This window comes from Bombus vancouverensis, chromosome 12 (assembly GCF_051014615.1).
Source record: "Bombus vancouverensis nearcticus chromosome 12, iyBomVanc1_principal, whole genome shotgun sequence".
In the NCBI taxonomy this organism is placed as follows: Eukaryota; Metazoa; Arthropoda; class Insecta; order Hymenoptera; family Apidae; genus Bombus; species Bombus vancouverensis.
The window spans coordinates 6646153-6670238 of NC_134922.1; the positions used below are offsets into that span (position 1 = coordinate 6646153).

At 32.8% G+C, this 24086-nt stretch overlaps 1 protein-coding gene across 3 annotated transcripts; it reads right to left on the reverse strand.

The window, feature by feature from the left end:
* Positions 1-410: 410 nt before the first annotated feature.
* Swip-1 (EF-hand domain-containing protein D2 homolog Swip-1) lies at positions 411-23802 on the reverse strand. 3 transcript variants are annotated; one of them, XM_076623056.1, is made up of 6 exons: positions 23349-23489; positions 18887-19492; positions 18543-18683; positions 6192-6339; positions 2631-2765; positions 411-2169 (listed from the first exon to the last, which is right to left on the reverse strand). In XM_076623056.1, exons 3-6 carry the CDS (start codon positions 18626-18628, stop codon positions 2035-2037), a joined length of 504 nt encoding a protein of 167 aa, XP_076479171.1. In that variant the 5' UTR covers positions 18629-18683; positions 18887-19492; positions 23349-23489; the 3' UTR covers positions 411-2034. The 3 variants fall into 3 exon arrangements, with proteins under 3 accessions (XP_076479171.1, XP_076479170.1, XP_033186387.1); XM_076623055.1 differs by lacking the exon at positions 23349-23489 and adding an exon at positions 20372-20738; XM_033330496.2 differs by lacking the exons at positions 18543-18683; positions 18887-19492 and having other exon boundaries at positions 23349-23802.
* Between the last annotated feature and the right edge of the window lie 284 nt (positions 23803-24086).

Below are 24086 nucleotides of genomic sequence, written 5' to 3' on the forward strand. Positions count from 1 at the left end.
ATATATTTTGTTTTAATATATTAAAATATACATTTGTAATTAATTTTCAAAAATGAAATTTACTACGTGCTTTTTATTCAGCAATGTTTATTACTTTTGTACACAAATAATAGGTTTGATTCTGAAGTTGGTAGCACTAGAAAAAGAAAATATGGGTAGCAATGGCGCCAGTTTTAAAATTATCTGAATCAAAAGAATAATTTGTTAATATTTAAACGACAAAGAGAAATTCGTGTTATTGCAATAAAAATTTTTAATATCGATTTCGTGTAAATTAGTATTTTTATTTTACATCAATTTGCAATATGCTAACATACCGCAAGATTAATGCAATTTGCACAAATCACAATATCGATAAAACACTATAACAATTATTATTGCGTAGCGATTAATCAAAGTATATAAAAAAGTTTATTAGAACAAAAAGTTTATTTACAATTTATAATTTTACAAACTTATTTAAACTATATACTTCGTATGTACAATTCGCAACAATTATACATGATCTCAATAATTTGTTTCTGAAACACATTTATAAAAATCGTATAAAAATAATTTGGAATCGCCTTATATTTTTGATCAATTTGAAACAAAATATTATAAAAGTATATACTATTGCATAATTATTAAGACCACTTAGATCGATAAAAAATGTCCTCTCTTTGATATTTCGATTAAACTAAATATTCGTAGAAATATATGGATAGTTTGACATCTCACGACCAAAATTCATAAAATTAATTAATTAATTCATAAAATATATTTCATAAAATTTTCCATAAAATTAGATTTCGTAGATTTCGAAAGAATCAAAAGAGATTTCTCGATCAAACGCATGTTGCGAAATGTTTCTTTCTCGAAGAGTGTCTCAACTTCACATAAGATCAGGTTATCATATAAATTAATATACATACATATACATATAATATTTCGTTATACTTATACCAATATCAGTCGTGCATTCGTTAAAAATTATTTATAGCCCGCTTTATCGAGAATAGTCTAAACTGATCAAACCTAACAAACTTTCCAATAAAAGCATTTCCTTTGATCTTCCTAATTTATTTAACGATTTCAAGTGCGTGGTATTTTGAGTATAAAATGTAAATCATACCTATAACAAGTGCTTTTAATTTTTACAGCTAATACTTCTCGTATATAGTAAAATAATTAAAAAGGTCATCTCCAGAATTCGAAGCTTTAACACAGTGCCAAACCATTCGAGGACGATTCACATTTAATATTTCATTTTCTAAAATTTGATGCTACAACATCGCTAAATGAATTTCATTTCCAAATTTCATATTAATCTCTACGATACTGACTCTTATAAAGATTGTTTCGAAATTTTTTTTAGTGAAATATAAGTGTGATTATTGGTATTGGCGATGTGCAAACGTTAAAATTGTCTTAAAAATAGCGTCGCTATATCAGTTGATTAAAAATCCTCCGCAAACTTAAAACAGACAGAGACTACAAAAATATGATAAGTCTATTTTTATTCATTTTCTGACTTTTATACCACTCGATAACTAAAACGAGGTATTTTAACATTAGACAGTTGAGAGAAGAAGAATAACTTAATAGTTACAAGTCTTTTGAAAATAAGTGATTAATCGACAATATTCTGTAAGAAAGAAATAATGTTAATTTAACTAGCTTTCATTATTAATAGTCTGCATAATTAATGTTTTTAATATTTCTTAAATACTCAAGAGGATGTCAAAAATACACACTTAATCTCAAAATAAAATGAAAAAGTATTAACTGTCGATATAACAAGTTTTAAAATGGCTTCCGTGTAAAAATTATATAATACGACTTATCATATTTTTTTATTCAGAGTCTTGAAATAAGAGTAAAAAACTTTTTCGCCGATTTCAACACCACACAATTACAAAACCATAGTCGATATACGCAATTATATCGGTCGGCGAATTTCTATACGAAACTAGAGTGAATCGAATTTAAGTAATCGTTTGTAATTCCGCTAAGGTACAGAAGGAGCACACTTTCGATTCACGAATTTCCCTTTCAATTGCCAAACAGAGCCGCCTTCTGCCTGAATTGCGCTCGTCTCGCCGCTTTTTCCTCCTCTTCCCGCTTTCGTTCCTCTTGCTCCATGCGGATCTCATCCTCGAATTTGCTCGCCTTCCGTAACTGCTCGATCTGGGAACATGGTAATTCATACACCGGGTAACGTTAATTAACACGGACACACTTTCCTGAATTCTGAATTTGTCATCACTGTGATTCGTCTATCATTGTTCTCCTTCCATTAACGAGGTATGCAGAGGAATTAAGATCATTAAGTTTATTGAGAACTACAAGATTTTACGGGGAGTAAGATATTTCATTAACTCTTCTTAATTAAATTCTATTTAAATAAAAATAATGGAGAGGCAGGTACTTTATTACTGTATTATTATCTCAACTTTTATTAATGAAAATTTTTGTGAAAGATAAAATAAGGATTATTGATATCACATGAGGAGAGTTAATTAATTTCGTTAACTACCGCTGATTAAATTTCATGGAGAATAAAGAGAATAATATTGTCTTCATTGTATCGTCTATAAGTATTGGAGAACTTTTGTAAGTCTCTATATGATTAAAAAAAGTATTTATACCTTGGCCTCGAAGAAGTGTTTAGCCCCTGTTACTCCTACTTCATCCACGTCGACCTCTGTAAGACGCGCAAGCTGGCCCAACCCAGAGTCCTGTTCTAATTCACCGGCACGTGCTTTGCGGTAGATTAGTAGAAACTGTAACAAATTATAAGCCATATGTGTTTACAGATAAAATCAAATTGCCGAGTATCACGGGACTATTTTATCACGATCGCCGATCATTTTCTTATTTTCAACGGAATTTGATAGAACGTGACAAATTGTAGCTCAGGCACTTGATACTTTGCGGCAGCATTCAATTGAACTCTTACTGAACTGAATAGTGTTTTTATACCAATCTATATATTTTTATAGATTTTTCATGTATTCAAAGTTACTCTCACTGTTCCTATACCAATTTCTTTATTTTCATGGATTTTAAATATCTCCTAGGTAATTCTATTGTTAATACCAAATGTCCAAATTACCAAAAATTGGATGAAAAACGATGTATATAATTTTCAGAATTTCTTTCATTCGATTATACAAAAGATGGTCCTTTAATTATTTTGATCAGTGTATTATTTCTAGATAGCAAAGCATTGTAGAATTAATGAAAGCGACATGGAAGATGATTCTGTAATTATCTTAATCAGAGTATTATTTCTAAAGCATGAGAGAAATTTAATGTATTTTTTAAATTTAAACAATACATATGTATTATCATTTATACGCCGGAAGGTATTATCATTTGGCAGCCACGGTATATCGTTTCGCGATCTACATCGAGGAAGCGATGAGTAAAAGAGGAAGGTGGAAGATTGGTCAATGTGTCCGAGTTCAATGACGTCGGTGACGCGCGTGATTCACGGTAATCTATGAATCCGACAACCGATCGCGTGTATGCAGATCGAACGCTTTGTTCGAGGACTGCGAAACGTCACGTAGAAACGTCCAGGTATGCATTAGCACCGGTCAGGAGAACTTTCCTTCGACGTGTACGCATGGCTTAGCATTCACGATTTATCCTTCCTAGTGCAATACCAACGCCAAACCATTACTTTCCTTGAGAAATTTCTTATAACGTAATGCAAATGTATAAAAAGAAAAAAAAAGCTGGAGACAAACTTTGGCAGTATGTGGGATTTATAAAAACTAAATAAAGTCTTAATAAACATGTAATAGTTTCAGAGTTGCGAGTCAAACGACTGGTTGGAAAATTTAATTAAAATAGTACGTTGTTATTTCTTTTGGCCATCTAACTTTATATAAATTCTTATATTATCTTGAACATATGTTGTAAAAACATATGTTGTCTTAATGACAAAAACACCTTAACTAATAGTTTTTTACAACACGCGTAGATAATTTGGGTTTCGATTAGATCTCCAAGGTCTAGTGAAACCATTTTGAAAGCATTCTTTTGAACCCATGTTTCTATGTTCATTAACACTTTACGTATGTTTGAGTGCCAGATGGTTCTAACGTTCATCCCTAACATTTTTGTGCATTCTCTATATCCATAACACTTCGCCGGACATCTCAATATTTTTTTTAAACGGCTGATGTAAAATTTTTTAATTTCCAATTATTTTACTTCAGTTATTTCCCTGCCGTTTTTTCAGTCTACCAATTACACTAGCTAAAGTCATATGCTATTCAAAATGAGTAACTTCTTATCTGTGTAATCTACAAGGAAGAAAAGGGAGGAGCGAAATTCAAAAAGTACAAAGCGATGCAGCAGAGAGCTACTTCTTGCCTTGTTAACTGACCACCGTTTTATGCCTCCGCTATAACCAAGATCCATGCCCTTAAAGGACTTTTTGTTAATTAATTGACCGCTGCACAGTGCAGGTATCATTTTTCTTTTTTGCTCGAGGAGGGGAAAATGCATTACGCATACCCAATGGCCCGTGCCACTGGGTTATGTGGGAATCGGCAAGATGGGTTGCGCCATACCCACTAAAAACCTCTCCCCATTTTCGAGAAGCTTTTTTTCCACAACGGACTTCTGGATGTACACTATATTTTTATAAACTGAATCTCCCAACTTCCATACTACTTCCATACTAATATAGTTTTTGAACCCATGCTTCTATGTTTATTAAGACTTTTCGCTAGTTTGAGTGCCAGATGGTCCTAACGTTTATTCCTAACATTTTTGTACATCTTTCACATGTATCATACTTCACCGCGCATTTCGATATTTTTTTTCAACGACCGTTGTGAAATCAAAAAAGTGAAATAGGTAGATAGAATGTCTCGTGTAATATCATAGTCTGAAATATTAAAATGATGCATTTAAAAACTGCGAAAAATTGATAAAAAGTTTTTTCTGTTAGGAAATAACGTTGATATTGTAATGTAAAATATTCCTCATGTATTCAGCAATTTAGAAAGTTTCGTAAAAGAGTTTCCACACAATATTAGAGGATGGATTCAGAAGAATTTTTTTTGCGTGACTCATAGTCTTATGAACGCATAGAAATTCATAAATGTTGTATATCAGAAGATCGATTTAGAAGAACCTCTCTGATATGACTCATAGCTCTTTGAATGAATAAAAATTCATAAAAGTCTTTATTATAGAAAGATTGGCTTATCAGAATCTTTATAATATGCTTCATGCTATTTTGAATAAATAAACATTCATAGAAGTGCTTCCTATACAAAGATCAATTTGCAAAAATCGTCTTACTTTAACAATTCTAGTTCAAAATCCTAAAATACAGTAATAACACATAGTTGGTTAGAGAACATAGACCAAGCAACAGAAGATTGGAGTTGAGCTTGAGCTCTACAATAAACTAACAATTTTATCATAATGTTTTATCGCAACATGTATGTACTTCAAACAACCGTCTAAAACCAGTGTACTTCACTGAAATAGAACAGCTTGAGCCCCACAAATGTGCCAGGGCCACACATGGAGAACAAACACTGTGGCCACGGTGAAAGAGCAACGCGTCCAACACCCCATGGGGCGGGACTATTTTTATGAAGTGTATATGACACGTGCGGCCACGCATTAAACGCAATCTTCATCACCAAGAAATAAAACGATTTCAACGTTACAAAGTGAAATTCGGATCAAAGAATTTTATATTATTAAAGATATAGTTATTAAAGATAACAACTAAACTGTGAATGTCTGTGCAAATCTATATTTTTATAAACAGAATCTCAAAATCTAAATTAAAATTTTCCTCTGCATATCAAGATAAAACGTAAGAAAACATATATACATAAAAATTTGTTTTACCTCTAAATATTTTATGAAGTTATTTACTTCGAATAATTTCGCGTGTCGCCTGCATTCTCTACATTTTTGCACATTTCAATTTCCTATAAATACATAAAAGTCCGCAGTCTGTAATAACAATAGCGAAATCTAAACTTAGGAAAATAATTCGTTCGAAAGTATTCGCGAATGCACTGATTCCCTTGTAAAATGAACCTGTTACGTAAATACAGTTACTTCCGCCTTTTTATTTGCTGCGTTACATATTTTATTATAGAGGAAGGAGCGTGTGCAGCGAAATTTTCGAAAATGAACGGCAATCAACGAGCGAAATGGCGAACCTCGCGGAAGGAAATCCGTCCATCGCCATCCTCGTCCACTTCCTGTATCATTGCCTTCAAACCCAGGTGGGTCTGCGGCGCTCCTAAAACCTCCATCATGCGTTTCAACTCGGATAAATCCAAGAATCCATCGTGACCCGCGTCGAACCTGAAAGTAAATAAAATATGTTAGTTATAAATTAATACACGTATATAATTTAATACGTGACTTACTAGTACAAACATTGCAGAAAACATATTACTTTCTATTCTCCATCTTTTATGGAAAAACAATTTTTAAATTCAATTCCTAATTTCTAGTTATTTAGGTTTCTCAATTTCTTCTATTTATTCCGTTTCGAAATTATTTTCAAAATTAGATATACGTCGCTTTATCTCTTTTCCTATGACCTTCTTCCTGAATGAAATCTGTTTCATTGAACGTTCTGATTCATCCGTTGATATCTGGTGCATTAAATGCAAACATAACTAGAGGGAGTAACATATTTAACTATCATTGAAACGATAGATTTTAAACATTTTAACCAAAAAGTTATCAAATATATGGAAAAATACTTTTGTCACAATTAACGTTGACTTGGATTATGAGAGAATTATGATTACATATATCTACTTATTTCCATCAGTTCTAGTTCTACTCTCAAATCAAGACATGTTTAAATGTACACCTATTTAAGATCAATTATTTCGAAGGTCAACAAAAATTGTATTCTATATTTTCAATTTATTTTACCTACCACTAGTTACACTCCATACACATTGCTGGTAAAAAAACATTCGAATTAAAGAATTCTACAAAACATCCTATTAGCAAGTTGGTTTTACGGCGAAGCTTCCCAAACGAATGTCTGACCGCATTTTTCCCAAGTATCTCGAGTTGAATGAATGCAAACGAAAGCGTTTGCCTGACTCGAATCTCGTAACTCGTTACTTTAATTAACGTTGTAACGCAATTATATCGAAGAAGGCAGGACGTGAGAACGATCGACAATCGGTGGTGTGTACCGATTTCGAAAGCGGCAGAACAAGAGAATGTCAACGGGTTGAGGCGTTCGTTACGGGTTGTCCACGAGCCGGAAGCTCGTGAAATCGACTTTCCGTGTAAACGATTCCGATAGCTACTCGTAAATAGCTTTCCAAGGGAGTTACCACGCGTGTACACCACGCTGTTGTTGCCTGTCGATTCAACCAAGCACATCGGTCGATAAGATCGGATCTGATCCGACTCTGAAAACCTCCACCGACTAGAAATGCGTTTCATGGTTGTTCTCTTTTTAGAACACGTTCTTTCACGTGAGAATTGTAGTTCAGGTAGAAAAAATGTTCCGAGAAGAAATATTTCATTTAAATATGACGAAATGTTTAAAGAAATTCGATGAACGTAAAGAAATATAAATTGGATGTTCCGTTCGTAATGGATATCTAAATCGAAATTTTTATGAATCGGTCTTCGACGTCTATTGTTATCTAGAAATATAATTCCTTTTCTTAATTTTTCGGTCATAGAGATTTCCATATTTTTTATTCAGGTATTCTTCTAATGTTCTCAAGATTTAATTTTTATGATTAGCATTGAATTTCCTTTCAATCAACGAGTTTTGTTAGAATTGAAATAAATCGGCAATCGAACGATCTATATTTCAACAATTCTCAACGAAACTCTAAACGAAAATTCAATTTATCAATAAATATCGACAATACTGCATTGACAATACATATTGATAGCCCGAGAACACCCAAATATTTACTCTTCATAGGGGATGATTTAAAATTTCTCATAGATCTTCTAAAAAGTGAAGTATTTTCCATTAACCTAGGTACATATCATATTCTCCATATATCATATTCATTTATCATAATATTCTTTACAGTTTTCCACAATTTTTCGTACAGCTTCCTATACTTTATACTAAAATATTTTATAACTCTGCAAATTTTTCATGCAACTTTTCACCTCTCATATTCTATCCATCTACAATTATAAATACTACAATAATTATATATTATAAATATATATTATTATTATAAATTAAATACTACGATTTTAATTCTGCCCAATTTTTCATACAACTTTTTACATATTATACCAAATTTTTTGCGATATCCACTTCCTTTCAGCTAGTATATAATTTGCATAAAACACAAAGTTTCTCCATATTTTAAATTCCCTATGCTCTAAACTTTCAGCCATAAAATCGGGCCTACTCGAGAGGGATATGTGCTTCTCTAGTTTACAACCAGCCGTGATAACGGTTTTATCAGATAACGATACGCGATTAAATAATCTCGCGTCTTTTTCTTTTTTTTTTTTTTATTTAATCAACGCGCCAGAGTAATTGGACCGAGCGATGTATAAAGTCTCAGCGAGATAAAAACAACTGAAAATGTGGTTCAACCAGCTCTAATTATCGTGATCAACTGCTCTGCTCTTAAAAAAGAAAAAAAAAAGAAAATATGCAATAGTCACGTGTAACGTGAATTATATTGCGTAATCACTGTTATACGCACGCCCGATGATTCACGGCTTCCTATTCCTCTTCAAATTTTTCTTGTATTTCTCGAATCACTTTGCTTGATAATAGACACGGTTGGTAATTGCGTGTGATTAACATTTAATTTCCAGTCCGGATGATATGTAGGAAAAACAATTTCCACTTGCTTGAACGATAACCTACAGTTCGTTATTGAGAGTAATGTAGACAAGATTGCTCTGAATTTTAAGTTTTCTGTCTTCCTCATTTCTTCTTTTTGTATTCCCTCTGTCGAACAATATATCTCTATTAGTTGAAAATTTTTTTTATCTATTGTAATTCCATTCCCATACTATTTTTATATACTTTCTTCCTTTGTACTTATTTATTTTTATCTGTAATATTTTTTTGCTCTTGTGTTTATCTTATTTTTATATATTTCCATTCATTTTAAGAAGTATATATCTATCATAAATTCTTTCGTAATCGAAAAATTCGAATTTTCTATCTTTAATTCCATTTTTTATTTATCCTTGTATATTTTCACTTTGTTCCGTTGTATTTACTTTAAGAAGTATTACCTTTGAATTTGGCACAATCTTTGTTGAACACCCTGTATCCATAAACCAGTAATCGAATCGCATAAAGTTGAAGAAGCTCCTTTTGGTCGAAGTGGAGAGCAAGAATCGTTCGAAGGTCGAGGTTACACGTTTATGAGCACGGCCAAACAGCTCTGATCAATATGAGTGAGAGAGAACCGTAGATGGTATATCTGCTGGACTCCAGCTATCTCTCCCCGTATGCGTGATTCATTCGCGGTTTCACAGCCAATTTGAATATTCAATTGATAAGCTTGTTTAATCTATGTGTTGGTATATTGTCTCAGATTCGTTATGGTACAAATGTTTCCTTTCAATCATTTGATATTTGGCTCGCGATATAGTCTACGGAATTATCCATAATTACTTGAACAATAATAAACGCTAAGGTCGATCATCGTTATGTGTAAATTCTATTCTTAATGATACCTATTTCAAATTTCGAGAAGTAACATTTTTAGCAAATCAGATATATTTAATAAAGCGAATGATACTTTTGGAGTTATTCTCATTTCCCTGCTTTAATATTCCTTAAATGATAATCCGTGCAAAATAAATAATTATTTGTTAACTATATAGATAAAAGACTCTTCTGTAACAATTCTTATTGACACCAGTTCTTAAGAACTATTATGTAACTACAATATCAAGATCCATTATAATATAATTTCCTTCTAAGTCTTTTATCAAACTCTGTGAAATCTTATTACCTTAACACAGTTTTTCCTAAAGAACGATTTTCGAGTAATCACCGATATAATATACAATCATAAATAAATTATAAACTATAAATGAATATAAAATAATGTATAGTTCAAAAAGATCCACATTAATCAAAATATCGAACCAACAACTAAATTCAGAATCTGGATTCCACAATTCAGATGAAACAATCTCCAACTTCTGACTTTTACTCCACATTTGACCTTTCGATCCATTTTATCTCTCTCTCTCTCTCTCTTTATCTCTCTTTCATTGACACGACATTTATTTCAATTTCATCACATTTCTCCACGAAAGAAAAAGAAAAGAAGAAAGATAGAAAAATGTGGAGAAAATTTCAATTTTCATATTACTCACATTTTAATACTTTCTACTGCATATTACAAAAGGGTTACAAAAGATGATTTTAAACGAAAAAATTGATGAAAATTACTGTAACGGGATCGTTTAAAACCAGGCCATCTAAGCTGTTACACGACTACACAGGGCAACCGGGTATTGTTATCGCAAAATCAATTCTTGTATTATTGGTCGCGCTTGATTCGTTCCTCGTCGTTTCCCAAGACTATCCAGAGGGAACTGGGTCAAGGTGACTGCTGGTACTTCGCCTGATATATTCCTCTCACCCTTCTACTACCATTCTTTCCAAGATCGATGCAGCGTAGATCTTTCTTTTGTATTCGGAAGGACGTCATCGCCGTTCTGTGGCGCTAAGGTTACAACGTTCTTTTCCAGCTGTTTGATTCCCACTGTTCCTACCAAGTATCGTATCAAAGTTATACTTTACTTGCGATAGTTGTCAATTAGATTTAAAAGTTTCAAAATTACGTCTAAAATCTAAATTTTAGAATTGTTCGTAATTTACTTTCTTCTTTGTTTACAGGGGATATTTTATATTTTTGTGCAGCTAATTATATTTTATATAAAAGAAGATTTCATGTTTTAAACTAGAAATTGTGATATTAAAGATTGAATAATTGCTTTTATAATTGGTCGTAACAAAGCAATAACTATACGATTTCCTTCGAAACGTGCGTTTACCGACAGAAAAACGTCGAATACGGGAGAATTTAACGAGTGAAATTGAACATTGAAAATTAAATTTCCCTGGGGTCAATTTTCATTCATGGTGCCATTACTTTTAATCTCTGGCATCATTCAGCCAATACTAACAACGTCGTAAGAATTTATATCCTGGAGAACGTGATCACGTCGATCAAAGCATTCAAAGAGGCAATTAAAACGTCGAAAGGAGCAACATGAAAGATTCTATCCACTTATTTGTATTATTTATTTGCATTTCGTTGCAATGATTTCACGACTCGAACAGTTCAGGCTTAGCCAACAAAGATTTAGTTAAACAAGGTGTTAAGCATGTAAAACATGCGTCAACGTGGAACACGAGGAAAATGATTCAGCCAGGAGTGCAACAAAAGAGGAACGATACAAAGAAAAGTGCAATCGAGCGTGACTGTTGAATAGGAATGAAAAAAGTCGACGAAACGGTTTTATTGTGCACGATCCTTAATACGATGGGTACACGCTCGTGTGTTGCAGATGCACTTGATTTCCGCTGAGTCGCGGGACACCTTTAAACCCGGCTGAACCGTGTACGATAATGAGTACTATTCAATGGACTCGGTGCAGGCTTCGAAGCCACGTGAAGATAATACGAAACAAGACTAGAGAGGCATGGTGCATCGCCAATTTTCCTTGTAATTCAATCCTCCAACCATTATAGAATAGATAAATAAATTGCCTGTGTGAACCTTGACAATTATACAATTTGGAAACGTTACGTTTGTTTAGCGTTTGTTCCACTGATAGATATTTGTTTATAAGCTTGAGATATCAGAATGTAATATAGGGAAATAAAGATTAAAATATTCGAAAGATAATGGTAAATAATGAAAAATGTCTAAGTTTAAATGTAAAATTACTAGCAGAAAGAAAAAGGAGGAATGTTATCTCAAGCTTAGTCAATCCTTATCATTTACTTTATGAAGTATGTTATCAAATAAATCGCTAATAAGTAGTGTTTGTAAATCTGTATCGAAGGATGTAATAATGTAAAAATCTCTGTATGGATACTCTACTCCAAAATCTCTAAATTACCACAATTCCTTTTTCAATATAAGAAAGCCAAAATCATGCTTCGTACCGTTACATCTTGAAACTTGAAGGAAAACATACTACAAAAGTCCTGACAATTGAAGTTTTAAAACATCTGTTAATCCAAAGGCATAACGATTTTGTCAGAAATAGGTCGAATTATTTTAGCAATAAGTTTTTAAAAAAAGGAAATGGAATAAATTTTCTTTTATTCGAATCTGGAGCGAATTAAAGAAAGATTCTCGTGTAACAACATTGGAAGAAAGTGATTTTTGTGAATTTTTTTTAGACTAACCACTGGTTACATGGGACTGGACATTTTCAGAATATAGGTAGATAGTATTGAAGTACAAAAGTAATATTTTTATTTCAGTTCTTCTTACTGTTTATCGTATATCATACAAGTCTTATGGTTAATTAAATTTGCCAATGTAACCATTGTTGGCATGCAATATAGCATCTGTCACAATCATCAGAATGCAAAAGTTCAAAGATTTTCTTAAAGTTAGATCCTTTACGCTGTGATCGGACCTATTCTTCAGAGGAAAACATGAGTAATTGGAAGGTTCTAGCGTTTAGAAGGAACATTTACTTTTCTCGCCAGATAAATTGAGTTTAATAAATTGAGGATAATAAATAATCGGATAAAGATGTATGGTTCAATGCTTGATGAAATTTATAGCAAAGTGAACGAGCTTTGTTCGAAATTGATTAATTAATCGGTTTATCCAGTTATTGCGCAGGTCAGTTTCAAAAGTTACCAAACGATAAGAAGAATTCAAATAAAAAAGATTGCATTTGTACTTGAAGGCTATATTTACATCCCAGAAAGGTCTAGTCCCGTCTAACTAGTAGCCAGTCTACGAAAAAATTCATATAAATCGCTTGCTTTAATTATTGACACAGGAGAATCTCTTAGAGATTGCAAATTTGAATGCAAGCTGAATACAAATTTCTCAGCGAGCTAACATGTAGCACACAGCGAAGTTAAAAGAATTAGGTTGAAGAACAATTCCATCTTCGACTGGAATACCCTACATTATACATTGTTCCATCCATAAAAGCACCGAACCTGATCGATATGAAATATCGTCACGACACTGTTCTACCAGTCGAATAAATTCTAACACCGTTTACGTATTCAGAACGCGTGATTCTCGCGAATGGTTTTGAAATAACGGTTTGCCCGTCGTCGTTGTACAAGTCCGCCAAACTTGGAGCCGCATTCCGAGCGAACCTATTTCTTCTGATAACACCGAATCCCACTTTTCCGCGGCTTGAAAACCACCGATCGATTATGCATTCTGCGAGAAAGTGAAGCGGATACGCGGTATAATTAAGCTTTCATTTATTTCATCCACAACGAACAATGTATCAGGTCCCATGGAAAGTTCTATCGTTTTCCTTTGCGATCACTTCTTTCGTAATATACTTCACGTGCTGTACGTACATACGAAAGTAGTAGTAGTTTTCTCGTTGCCAAATATCGTAACGTGAGAGGCTCAAAAACCATACTGATTGGACTCGTGTGACTCATGTTCCTGGGATTCTTCGTCCCTCTGATAGGAGTCAAGAGTGGAGAATACCGATGATTTTGTGAGGATTATTTTTTCAACTTACAATTGTTGTTTATGTTTCAGAAGTTATGGCGATTGGCTTCGTGTAAAGATGTAAATTGAAAAGTAGGCAAAAATTGGTGATTTTGTAAGAATTATTTTTTTGAATTTAGTTTTTGAATTTTCAAGATTGTTGTCGGTTTCTTACAATAAATAAGCTCGAGAATTTGTTTTTAGAGGAAAGTTGAACGTCAATCATGGGGGTAAAGAAGTCGAGAAAAGAATCTGCAGTTGACTAAGCCTTTGTTGAGTTTGGCTTTTGAGACACTCACATATCAGCAGACTCAACATGCATTTAGTTTTAATCATTTATAAAGTCAGTATATAACTTGAAAGTAGTATGATCATGTGTCTATATCTTCACAATATACCTTTTAGTGTCACTGAAAATATGTAGATAATACAAAAATTGTTTGAAATAATATATATATAAATATTCTTTTTTTGATATACTACTATTAATGATTAATGAAAATACAATTTTTCTCATAGAGTAAAAAGATTCAGTCCCTAAAGAGTTAAAACTAATCTATAAATTCTTTCAACATTGTGAATGTTCTTTAATTTGTTAACTTTACTTTTACTTAACTTTACTTAACTTTACTTTTTTAACAAGAAACACTGATTCATCGATTTGGAAAGAGACTATCGCATAAACAAAATTTACAAACACGATTCTTCTCTTTTCTCAGAAAGCTCCACGTTTCATAAGAGAATATTGTAAAAGCGAATGCTAGAGTTCTGCCAATTGCTAATCAATTGTACCATTAAAGCTTCAAAATGGAAATACCAATAAATTACTAATCCTATACATCCTGATACATCCTGGAAACAAAACAAACAATTTCTCAAGATTCCTCTGCATACGCAGAGAAAGAAATCAGGTCTCGTTGATAACTTTCATTCGCGTTTCAGAATCGAGAGCGGCTATTCAATTGTGCCGGTGTAATGTTACACCGTGTTCAATTCAATCACACGTTTCATTTGGAAATTTATCGGTGGAATTAACAACGAGCGTTTGCAACGTGACGAGTGAATCACTACACTCGTTGTAAGTTTTATATTTACATTAGATAGTCTATGTATATAGACGCGTGTGAATCAAAGCGTTACGTGTACCTACGGTTAGTCACGGGAACGAATTCATCGAGCGCGCAGTCTGATGACTTCCGGTACCGCGCGGCCGAACCCTCTGTCGCATATGAAATTTGGAAAAGGCCAGACATTCGAACGTGTCCCCCATGAAAAATAATTCCCACGTGTACCGTATGTACGCACAGGTTGTGACAATGTAACGAATACGTTATATCATGTTTTATACCGATGTTCACGAGTACAGCTGTACACACGATCGTCATATCGTACGCAGCCAGAATTTCTACCTCGGACGCGTGTAATTTAGTGGCAACGAACATCCAATAGACCTTCAGCGTCTCTTGCACGGCTCCCGAGTGTTTGCTTGGCAATCTGTAATTTATTACGTACAGTTTCAACTACTTTAGCACGCCACTCACTCGTTAGATCATCGATTTATTAGCCTTTCTGCATGCGAAATTATTATAGGGGCTTTTATTTGGCTAGAGGACGCGATATTTTAATCCATCTGCATCCTTTGAGCCGCTTTCAACCGAATCTCTCTTTTTCTATCGTTAACAAATTTCTTTAATTTGTCAGCTAATGATTTTCTTAAGACGAAAGGACGTCGTTGATTCGACAGAAACGAGCTGCTATAAAATAGACCAAACCAAATATTATAAATGATAAATAATGATGTATTAGAGGCACGACATTAATCAGCTGCCATACAACCACACAACCAGTCACGATGATCATAATCTAAAGGCGGAAGTATAATTTATTCTGATATGTTGTATCATTGTTTCATGACGCTAATATACAATAATATCATGAGCAATGTGTGACCAGTGGACGCTGCTATAATTTATATTTTCTACGTGGGAATGATTGATTACGTAGCAATTGCTATATCGATCTTACGCCTGAATACATTAGGACTTCCCTTGGAACGATCGCGAAGGGGAAAAAAGATAGCATTACAAGAAGGAATTAATAGCATTGGAGAGTAGTTGTATGAAGCATATAGTAAGTGATACAAATGGCTAATATATAATGGGTAACTGACTGCTTAAATAACTTTTTGATCTCTGTAAAATACGCGTATAGGTACTTGTACTAGATATTTTTTTATTTATTATATACTTTCATATATTTCCAGATTTCCTCCAATCATTATCAGTATCATCCTAACAGTACAGTTTCATAACAGTGTTAATTAAATTTCAAAATGTTACATACCTGAACAATCTATTATAGAATTTCTATAAGCTAATGTACATAACAATTATAACAGTATTGTATAATATATGTTACAAAATCTCTGTAGATCTATTTATAGAATTTCTAAACCTATTCGAATACTAATATAATATATTCATAAAAGGTATATGAAAGTGTTCGGATATCTTCGTGAGTCTCTATACGTACCTATTATGAAAATGAATCCACTAGCCAGAGAAAATAGGATGTAGCAACATGGTGAAAGAAATTTGTTCCCAGGTATCAAGCAGGAAATAATAAGAAGACAACGACAGAGTGTTGGAAAAACCAATGTACCGATAACCGACTAAATATGTACTTAATACGGTTGACTAACTTTATAAATATATATCTCTCTTTTGTACCGTGCTTTGATATACAGGTTCGCTGACATTTGATAGTAAATGTAGAAGTTTGTCATTTGCTGTTGGATGCAGCAATGTAGGTTGCTTTTATCTACACACCACTTCCGGTTTCTATAGTCGTCTCACCCCACTCTACTTTCAAATTAATACGAGCCTTGAAATAAAATAAAAAATAATACATTTTCTGGGTTAGAAAGGTAACTTTCACAATATTATAAATATTCACGACCAGAAGATTAGTTCTTCAGTAATTAAAATGATTAAAATTCATTAAAGTGTATAATTGTAAATTCACTAAATGGAATTTACTCTACGTTCAATGCAATTATTCGCCATTAAGTTAATCTTTTTCAATCATTTTCCATCTACGATATTGTAATCAAGAGCGAATGCTGCTTATTGTCAACGAGTGCTTCACTGAATTATGGAATTTACTATGCTATTTTTAATCACCATTCATAGCGAAATTCATAACTTTATTTAATCATCGCTAAATTCATATTTTTTAATCATTTTCCGCTTATATGTAATATTGCAACTAAGAACGAATGCTCGTAGTATCGGAGCAATAAAAATGTCCTAGAGTCTTTCAACTATTAATGACTATTATTAGCTATTAATATTTATTTACGAACTCTCTAATTTTCATTCGCATTAACGTACATTTAAAATCGCTCAGATCTTACTTGGAAGGCACGATTAGCCCAGCAGACTCGTTAAAATTTATGACGATACGTATCTTGGAAAAGATACCTTTTTGTGAAATTTTCGTCGTTAGAAATAGTTAGACTGACAGATGTAAAATTATACCCAAGTGGATAGAATGGTTTTGTGTAACACTATCTAAAACAGCTAGAAATCGCGTTGTGAAATTCGCCGATACCGACTGACCTTTTACTTTTACGCGACAAAGAAACCGCGGTGCTGCCTCTTATCCAGCTCGATTGCGGTTTGAACAGATTTTTTCGGTTTTCTACGCGTAAAAGTTTCTTTTCTAACCCTTTACCCTGCGGTCAGCTCTAAAACAAAGTCGTTCGTTCCACGTACGACAGCTGTAATATTATAAACAAAATGATTAAATAAACTAAACTAAAAATCGGTCCTCCCTTGATACACGTAAAATACTTGGAACATTCACCAAACAATTTTCTAATGTAGATAAAATTTTACCGACATAATTGTAATATTCGTTTTCCACTTTAGTACTAATGAAGTTTAAAAAGCTTTTGTATAATGCATACAGTGGCTACAAAAAGTGTTAACACACTGTTATATTTATCATAGTTAGACTGCGGATTATGCATTCATGGGAGATTTAAAAGTGCAAAAATGTACAAAATGTACATAATACGCAAAAACATATGAAATATCTAAAGTAAGGTACTTGTTGTTACATTTTTGGGATAAACGAGATCTCTGCTTGGGTTTCATTTCTTATTTGCGTTTAGAAAAATATAAATTTACGTACAAATTCACAGCCTAATTATAGCATTTACATGCTAATTAATTAAGCCAATTAAGCTAATTAATTTAAGTACATATATTGAATTTTTGATCACTTAGTAATACTCTCTAATATGACTATAAAAATATATATACTAATATGACTATAAAAATTTGACATTATGAAAATGAAATACATACATGTATAAAACCTAATAAAAGAAACGCTTGATTAGACAACAAAGGTTCGTGCCAATATTTTTTATAACCATTGTTTACTATATCCACAATTTCTCTGAGGTATGTACTACGCAAATACTTTTATGAATCAGTGTATATGATACACATTTATATCTGCATAATGAACATACGCAGATTTACCGTATCATATAACAGCTACTCTTCGTTGACAATTTAACTGTAAGATAAAATTATCATCTGCATTCTCTTAATGAATCAGACCCAACAAATGTCTATATGTATAACTATCACTGTTTACCACTGACACTTTAATGAGTCATAAACTTACTTGTATACGTGATTTTTTAATTACTTTCGACGATCTAACGCTATTTAAAACTGAGAGAAAAAAAAGGAGAAGAAAAACATTCTTCAATGCTTTTAATACACGTATTTGACGTCATCACCTAACTAATTTTAAGACAAAAAGTTGCCATAATATTACCTTCTTAAGTAGTTGGAGTGGCTATTAAGCAGTTTACGATTGCTACTTCTTTTAAGAATATTTACGGTTATGAGATTAAATTGCATCCATGTGTGGGATGGTAAGGTGAGCAGTGCTTACATCGCCTTGACGACTCGAATTCTTCCAAACATAAAATACATAGGATTAGAACAACATTTTCAAAGAAACGCATGATAATCAGTTTAATATTGGATTAAAGATTTTTATGCATTCATGGAATATTTGAATATCTGAATATTTAAATAATACACATAATATGGAGAAGTATATAAAATATCCGAAATATAGCAGTCGTTATAATATCTAATATGGTAATTTTTTACCAGAATTCCAGTTTTTTGATTATATTCATAGAAATATGACTTTTAATAAATAGCCGCAGTCTAATTCCAGTCTGCATTATTCCAAAAATGGATTAATATTTTATTGTTTCTAAAAATATATGTATAAAAACGTAATTTAAAGTTCTGAAAGATTTCTAATATTTATTTATGAAATTTAAGGCATGTCGTAGATTAAAAATATTAGACGATACTTATCTTAGTTTCTTAAATTAATTCTATAAAACTTTAAGAATTTTTAATTATGTTTTTACATATTCTGACATTTTTCTCATTTCGTCGAGTTTCCTTTCACATTTTGTTGAATACTTCCTCGACTCGATTAATAAATTTCTTATCGATTTCTTTTCACAAACGTGTTGTGATAAATTTCTTCCCTTTTTTTTTCGGTACACTGAAGCTTTTTTATCAACGAATGTTATCGAGGGAAACGTTGAAATTTTAACGATACCAAAAATTCCAGATTAGTTTGCGATAAACGTATCTCTTTCCCTGTAGACGATGCCCTTTTTCCGTAAATGAATTATCTTTAGCAAATTTTCGGATTGAATTGGCTTTCTTTTGGAACATTACTCATCACGCTTATTTCTGGAAAAATATTGAAATATTTACTATCTGTCCAAATATTTTATGTCTAAGATAATCGAAACACAATAGGAGCGGCTATTAAAGTTTCTGTATAATGTATAACAGATACGTAATACCTTGTTTACTACACGTGTAACATAGACAATGAGCCAGAAAGTATTCGAACGTTTATGTTTGCATTTTTTGATCAATGAAATATTTGAAATAATATCTATAACGAATATCGATACCAATTTTGATTCTTAATTAAAAGTAACAGTGATTTTCATATTGTTTCAAAAATCAATTACTTCAAAGTTATATTAAAGATCGCTACAACATGATTTTTTTACATTGACGTATCAGTTTTTTATAATTAAGCAATAAGTAATACATATATATAAAAGAGTAACTAAACAACAAATAATGAAATTATCCAACGCAATATCAAAAGGAGTTGAACGACCTGTGACATTATGATCATAAAGTGACTTTAACACGTTGAGTGTCGCATATACCATCAAGAGAAAGAGAGACACGTAGTCGCACCAATTATTTTTCCTTTATAAAATCATGAACATCTTTCAAAATTATCACAAGAGAAACAACGTAATCATATACTGTACGTATATATAGATGGAAGTCAGCATCTATTATTGAAAAATAAGTAATAATACATGTTAATTAAACATGGAGATCTGTTGCACAATTCATTTAGCAAATGCACTGGCTCACAAAAACGTTTGAACACTTACCATTGAAAACTTTTGCCTACATATTGTACGTGCAATGTAAAATATTTTGAAATTTCATTAGAACTGTAATGAGACACTGAATGACTATCCACAGAAAAGTGGATAACTGATTTCTCTAACAAGAAGAACTCGTTGGACAGTGTACCAAGTGTCTTTCCAGCTAAGGTATCATCCATCGTGCACGATATGTACTTTGTCCACGTGCTTGGTTTTGCGGTGAAACTTTCCCAGATTTATCAAGCTACCTCCTTTCGTTCACCCGTATAAATAATTTATCCGTGGTTTTCTTAAGAAAAATGTGCCTTGATCTTTCTGGTCGTTATTGGATGATTTAGTGCACTTTCGTATTGATTTAATTAATTTGGTTGTTTAGATCTAGAAGAATTATCGGTTCTACGGTCCAAGAAACATGTTTTGATAGAACATTCTACAGTAACAGTTACATATTACGGTATTTTTTTTAGAACAATTTATGCATTGAAAAATTGTCTAGTTGAACTAAAGGATATCTCAAAGATTAATTAATTCAGAAAATGATCAGTTCTATAATAGAATTCAAAAATTCTTGAAATGGAACTTGTACAATTTTTTCACTCACAGTTTCGTTTCAAATAATTTATGCACTGAAAAGTGATGGCAATTAATGAGTGTTAGAAATACACGCCTACCTATTAAAATTCTTTCTCGGAAGAGAATGGAACTAAGTTCCACATGCACAAACATAATCCAAACCTTCTTTAAGATATAATATAATTCTACTGCCAAATTATCTCATACTTTCAATTAACAGTTTAATGGTATTAACGTTCATTCTTATAACAAAAATAAGAAGAAATTCGTTCTTGCCTGATTTAATGCAAATGATCGCGAAGAAATGCCAGGAATACTAATCGAATTGCAGATACAGCTAAAATTTCTATATATATTTGCCGTATAGTTAGATAACGAAATAAGCGTTCACACAGGTTTGGAAGATGCAGCACAAGTGGCCGGCCGTCCACCCTGCTTCTGCCTTGTCAAACCTGCTGTCCGGTTGACTCCGAAATACCTACAAGAAGAACAAGAGAGATGGAGGACAGACCTCGAGGTCGTCTGTCCTGGCCTCCAACACGGGCTATACACGCGTTCACAGTGAACACTCTTTCCTCTGGCATGCTACAAAATAACTACGTCATCAATTCTACCATCTGCGGTTTCGTAACGATGCTCGCGTGACTTTTCCATTTTCTTCCTCTTTCCACGTTTGCGAGAATCTGGCAAGGTGACCGTAGAAACTTTCTGGACACGCTTGCGCGTAGGTTCCAGTTTATTTCTGGATAAGCAATCGTCCGGGGATGTTCCAGTCGTCTTGGGATATTTCTCGAAATCACTAATAGCGTTAGATTTCAAAACTTCTATGATGATTATTAGGTCACACATTTATGGCTTTTTCGACTTTCGATCGTGTTTTTAATAGCATGTTGCACTTTGTGTCGACTTCGTAGACTTCAATGTTCATAAGATATGTGATTATTGATTTTTTGAGTTTTTAATCGTAAAATTTTTATAGTGTCACGTGTCGTGAAAATCATGAACATCTGTATTTTGTGAACGTTATCCTACGTTAGATCTTACTCCATTTTCAAAAAAATTCAAATATTTCAAGTCGATCAGAATATCCAAAATATTCAAAATCTTCAATCTTACTAGACTCTTGATTCATTTACAACACTATGTAATTTCACAGTTATATATATCTGTGCTTCTTAAATTTTATTCCACTTGCTTCCCAGTATACTGATATACGGGTACCAACTAAATTCCTAGATTTTAGGTTAGACTAATAAACCGTGGTCTACTAGAATCTTGCTCTTTTATAAACATACAAAAATTCTACTTACAAGACTTAAGTATTCGTCGAAGTAAAATATCTAACTCACTTAAAAATTTTCTTCAAAATTTAAACAAATAGGCATATTGTAGAATAGGCTAAACATAAATCATATGTTGGATTTAATAAATAGGATAGTACTTTAACAATTAGTTACACCTAAGACCGGAACAGCACAAGTAATAAAATAAGAGGTATTACATTTCAACCAATCCCCAGTGTTATTTCGTGTATTCTCACACGTATAAAAAGTATCTGACCAGTGGAACATGATCTGTTCGTGGGGAGAAACGTAAACTCGAGCAAGTAAACGTAAACAAGTAGGAAAACCGCAGCGAACGCGACAGGAGCCGCGATTCACTCTCGATTTCCTTGCGTTTTATCTCGCGATTCCTTGTTCGCAGCGAAAAACAACGAAAGAATTTTTGGTAAAGAACAAATACGTCTGACAAATTGTTCACTTGATAATAAAGCTTTATTTCGATACTAATCTATTCGATTAAAGGTATCGATTATTGATTCAAAAGATTCAAACAATAGGAAATCGAATATGGCGAAAGAAAATAAACTATTTATCGTAATTGTCAATTCTAGTAACTTTAATCGATGTTCTTACATGCACTAATCGATATATCTTTACACCGGTCTTTACGAGAATACTATTAATTTGAAATTCTTTATACCAATTTCTTCATTCTTATTAGCTATATTGTATTCGATGTAATAATTCGTTTTTCAGTTGGTAAATTAACAAAATTTAATAAGAAAATTATTACGAACGTTTTTAAAACTTTTTACAAAATTCTTCTTCTTCGTACTGAATATTGATTTAATTTTAAATTGATAAAATGAGTATCATTTCCTAATAATAAAATAAAATGAGTTATATGGTACGATAACTTCACGATAAAACTCCTGATAAAATTATATATTTAATTTTATATTATATATTATAATTACATATTAAATTATAAAATAAAATATGCCTAATATAGATGAATAGCTATAGCAGCAGGCTTTACATTACTAACCGACAGATCGAACAATGCTATTCAAACTTTTCTACGGACAAAGAAATACCATGGAAATAGGACCTTTACTAAGGGAAATATTTAAGTCCACGCGTTCATTCCAAGAACCTCCATTCAAACTAACAATGTACGACAAAATTTTTCCGGCGTTTTCTATTCACGAATTCCCAGTAAAAATCATAAGCGGTAAAGGAGAAGAAAGAAATGGGGAAGGTCCTCACCTGTTGAAGGTCTGCTCATACTGCTTGATCTCGCGACGGGACAGCTCGTGGAACTCCGTGTAAACGTTCACGAATTTGTATTGCTTTTTCACTTCTTTTCCTTCCTCCAGCTCCTCGTTGATCCTTTGCCTCCTGCTAAGCAGATTACTGAGCTCAGCGTCTGCCGGCATCCTGATCGTGTGAAAACCCTTCGATCTACTACTGTTAACCTATACGATATCGATTTCGATTTCAAGTTCGAGTTCACGATACGCGCGACTATCGATCTTATGTGACTGTCGATTTGAAGATGTATATGGATGAGATTGTATTATAAGAGAATGTTTTGTAGAGAAGGACGATTAGTGTGGAGCAAAATGGTGACGAATATTAGAAGAGAGGTTTTATAGCTGTCAGATTGGAGCTTAAGAAAAAGAATAGAGTAGTCCTACCGGCGCGGTGAGCCAGCGTGCACTGACGGTGTGCTGGGTAGCTCGGCTAGTATAGGTACCTTCAGAGACCAGGGACGTATGTAGGATATAGCGAAATAGTGTCACGCGGGGTGCTCTGGGGAATTATCCTTCACCAGTTCCATTTTGGAGGATATTATTTAAATTAAAAATGCTTAAGAACAATTAAATAAGGTTATGTTATACTGTACAAATCAATGACTTATATTGGCAAATTAATAACATAATATTTATCAACTTTTCAGGATTCAGCGACTTAACAAGTACTTTTTTACAAGCCGTGACTTAT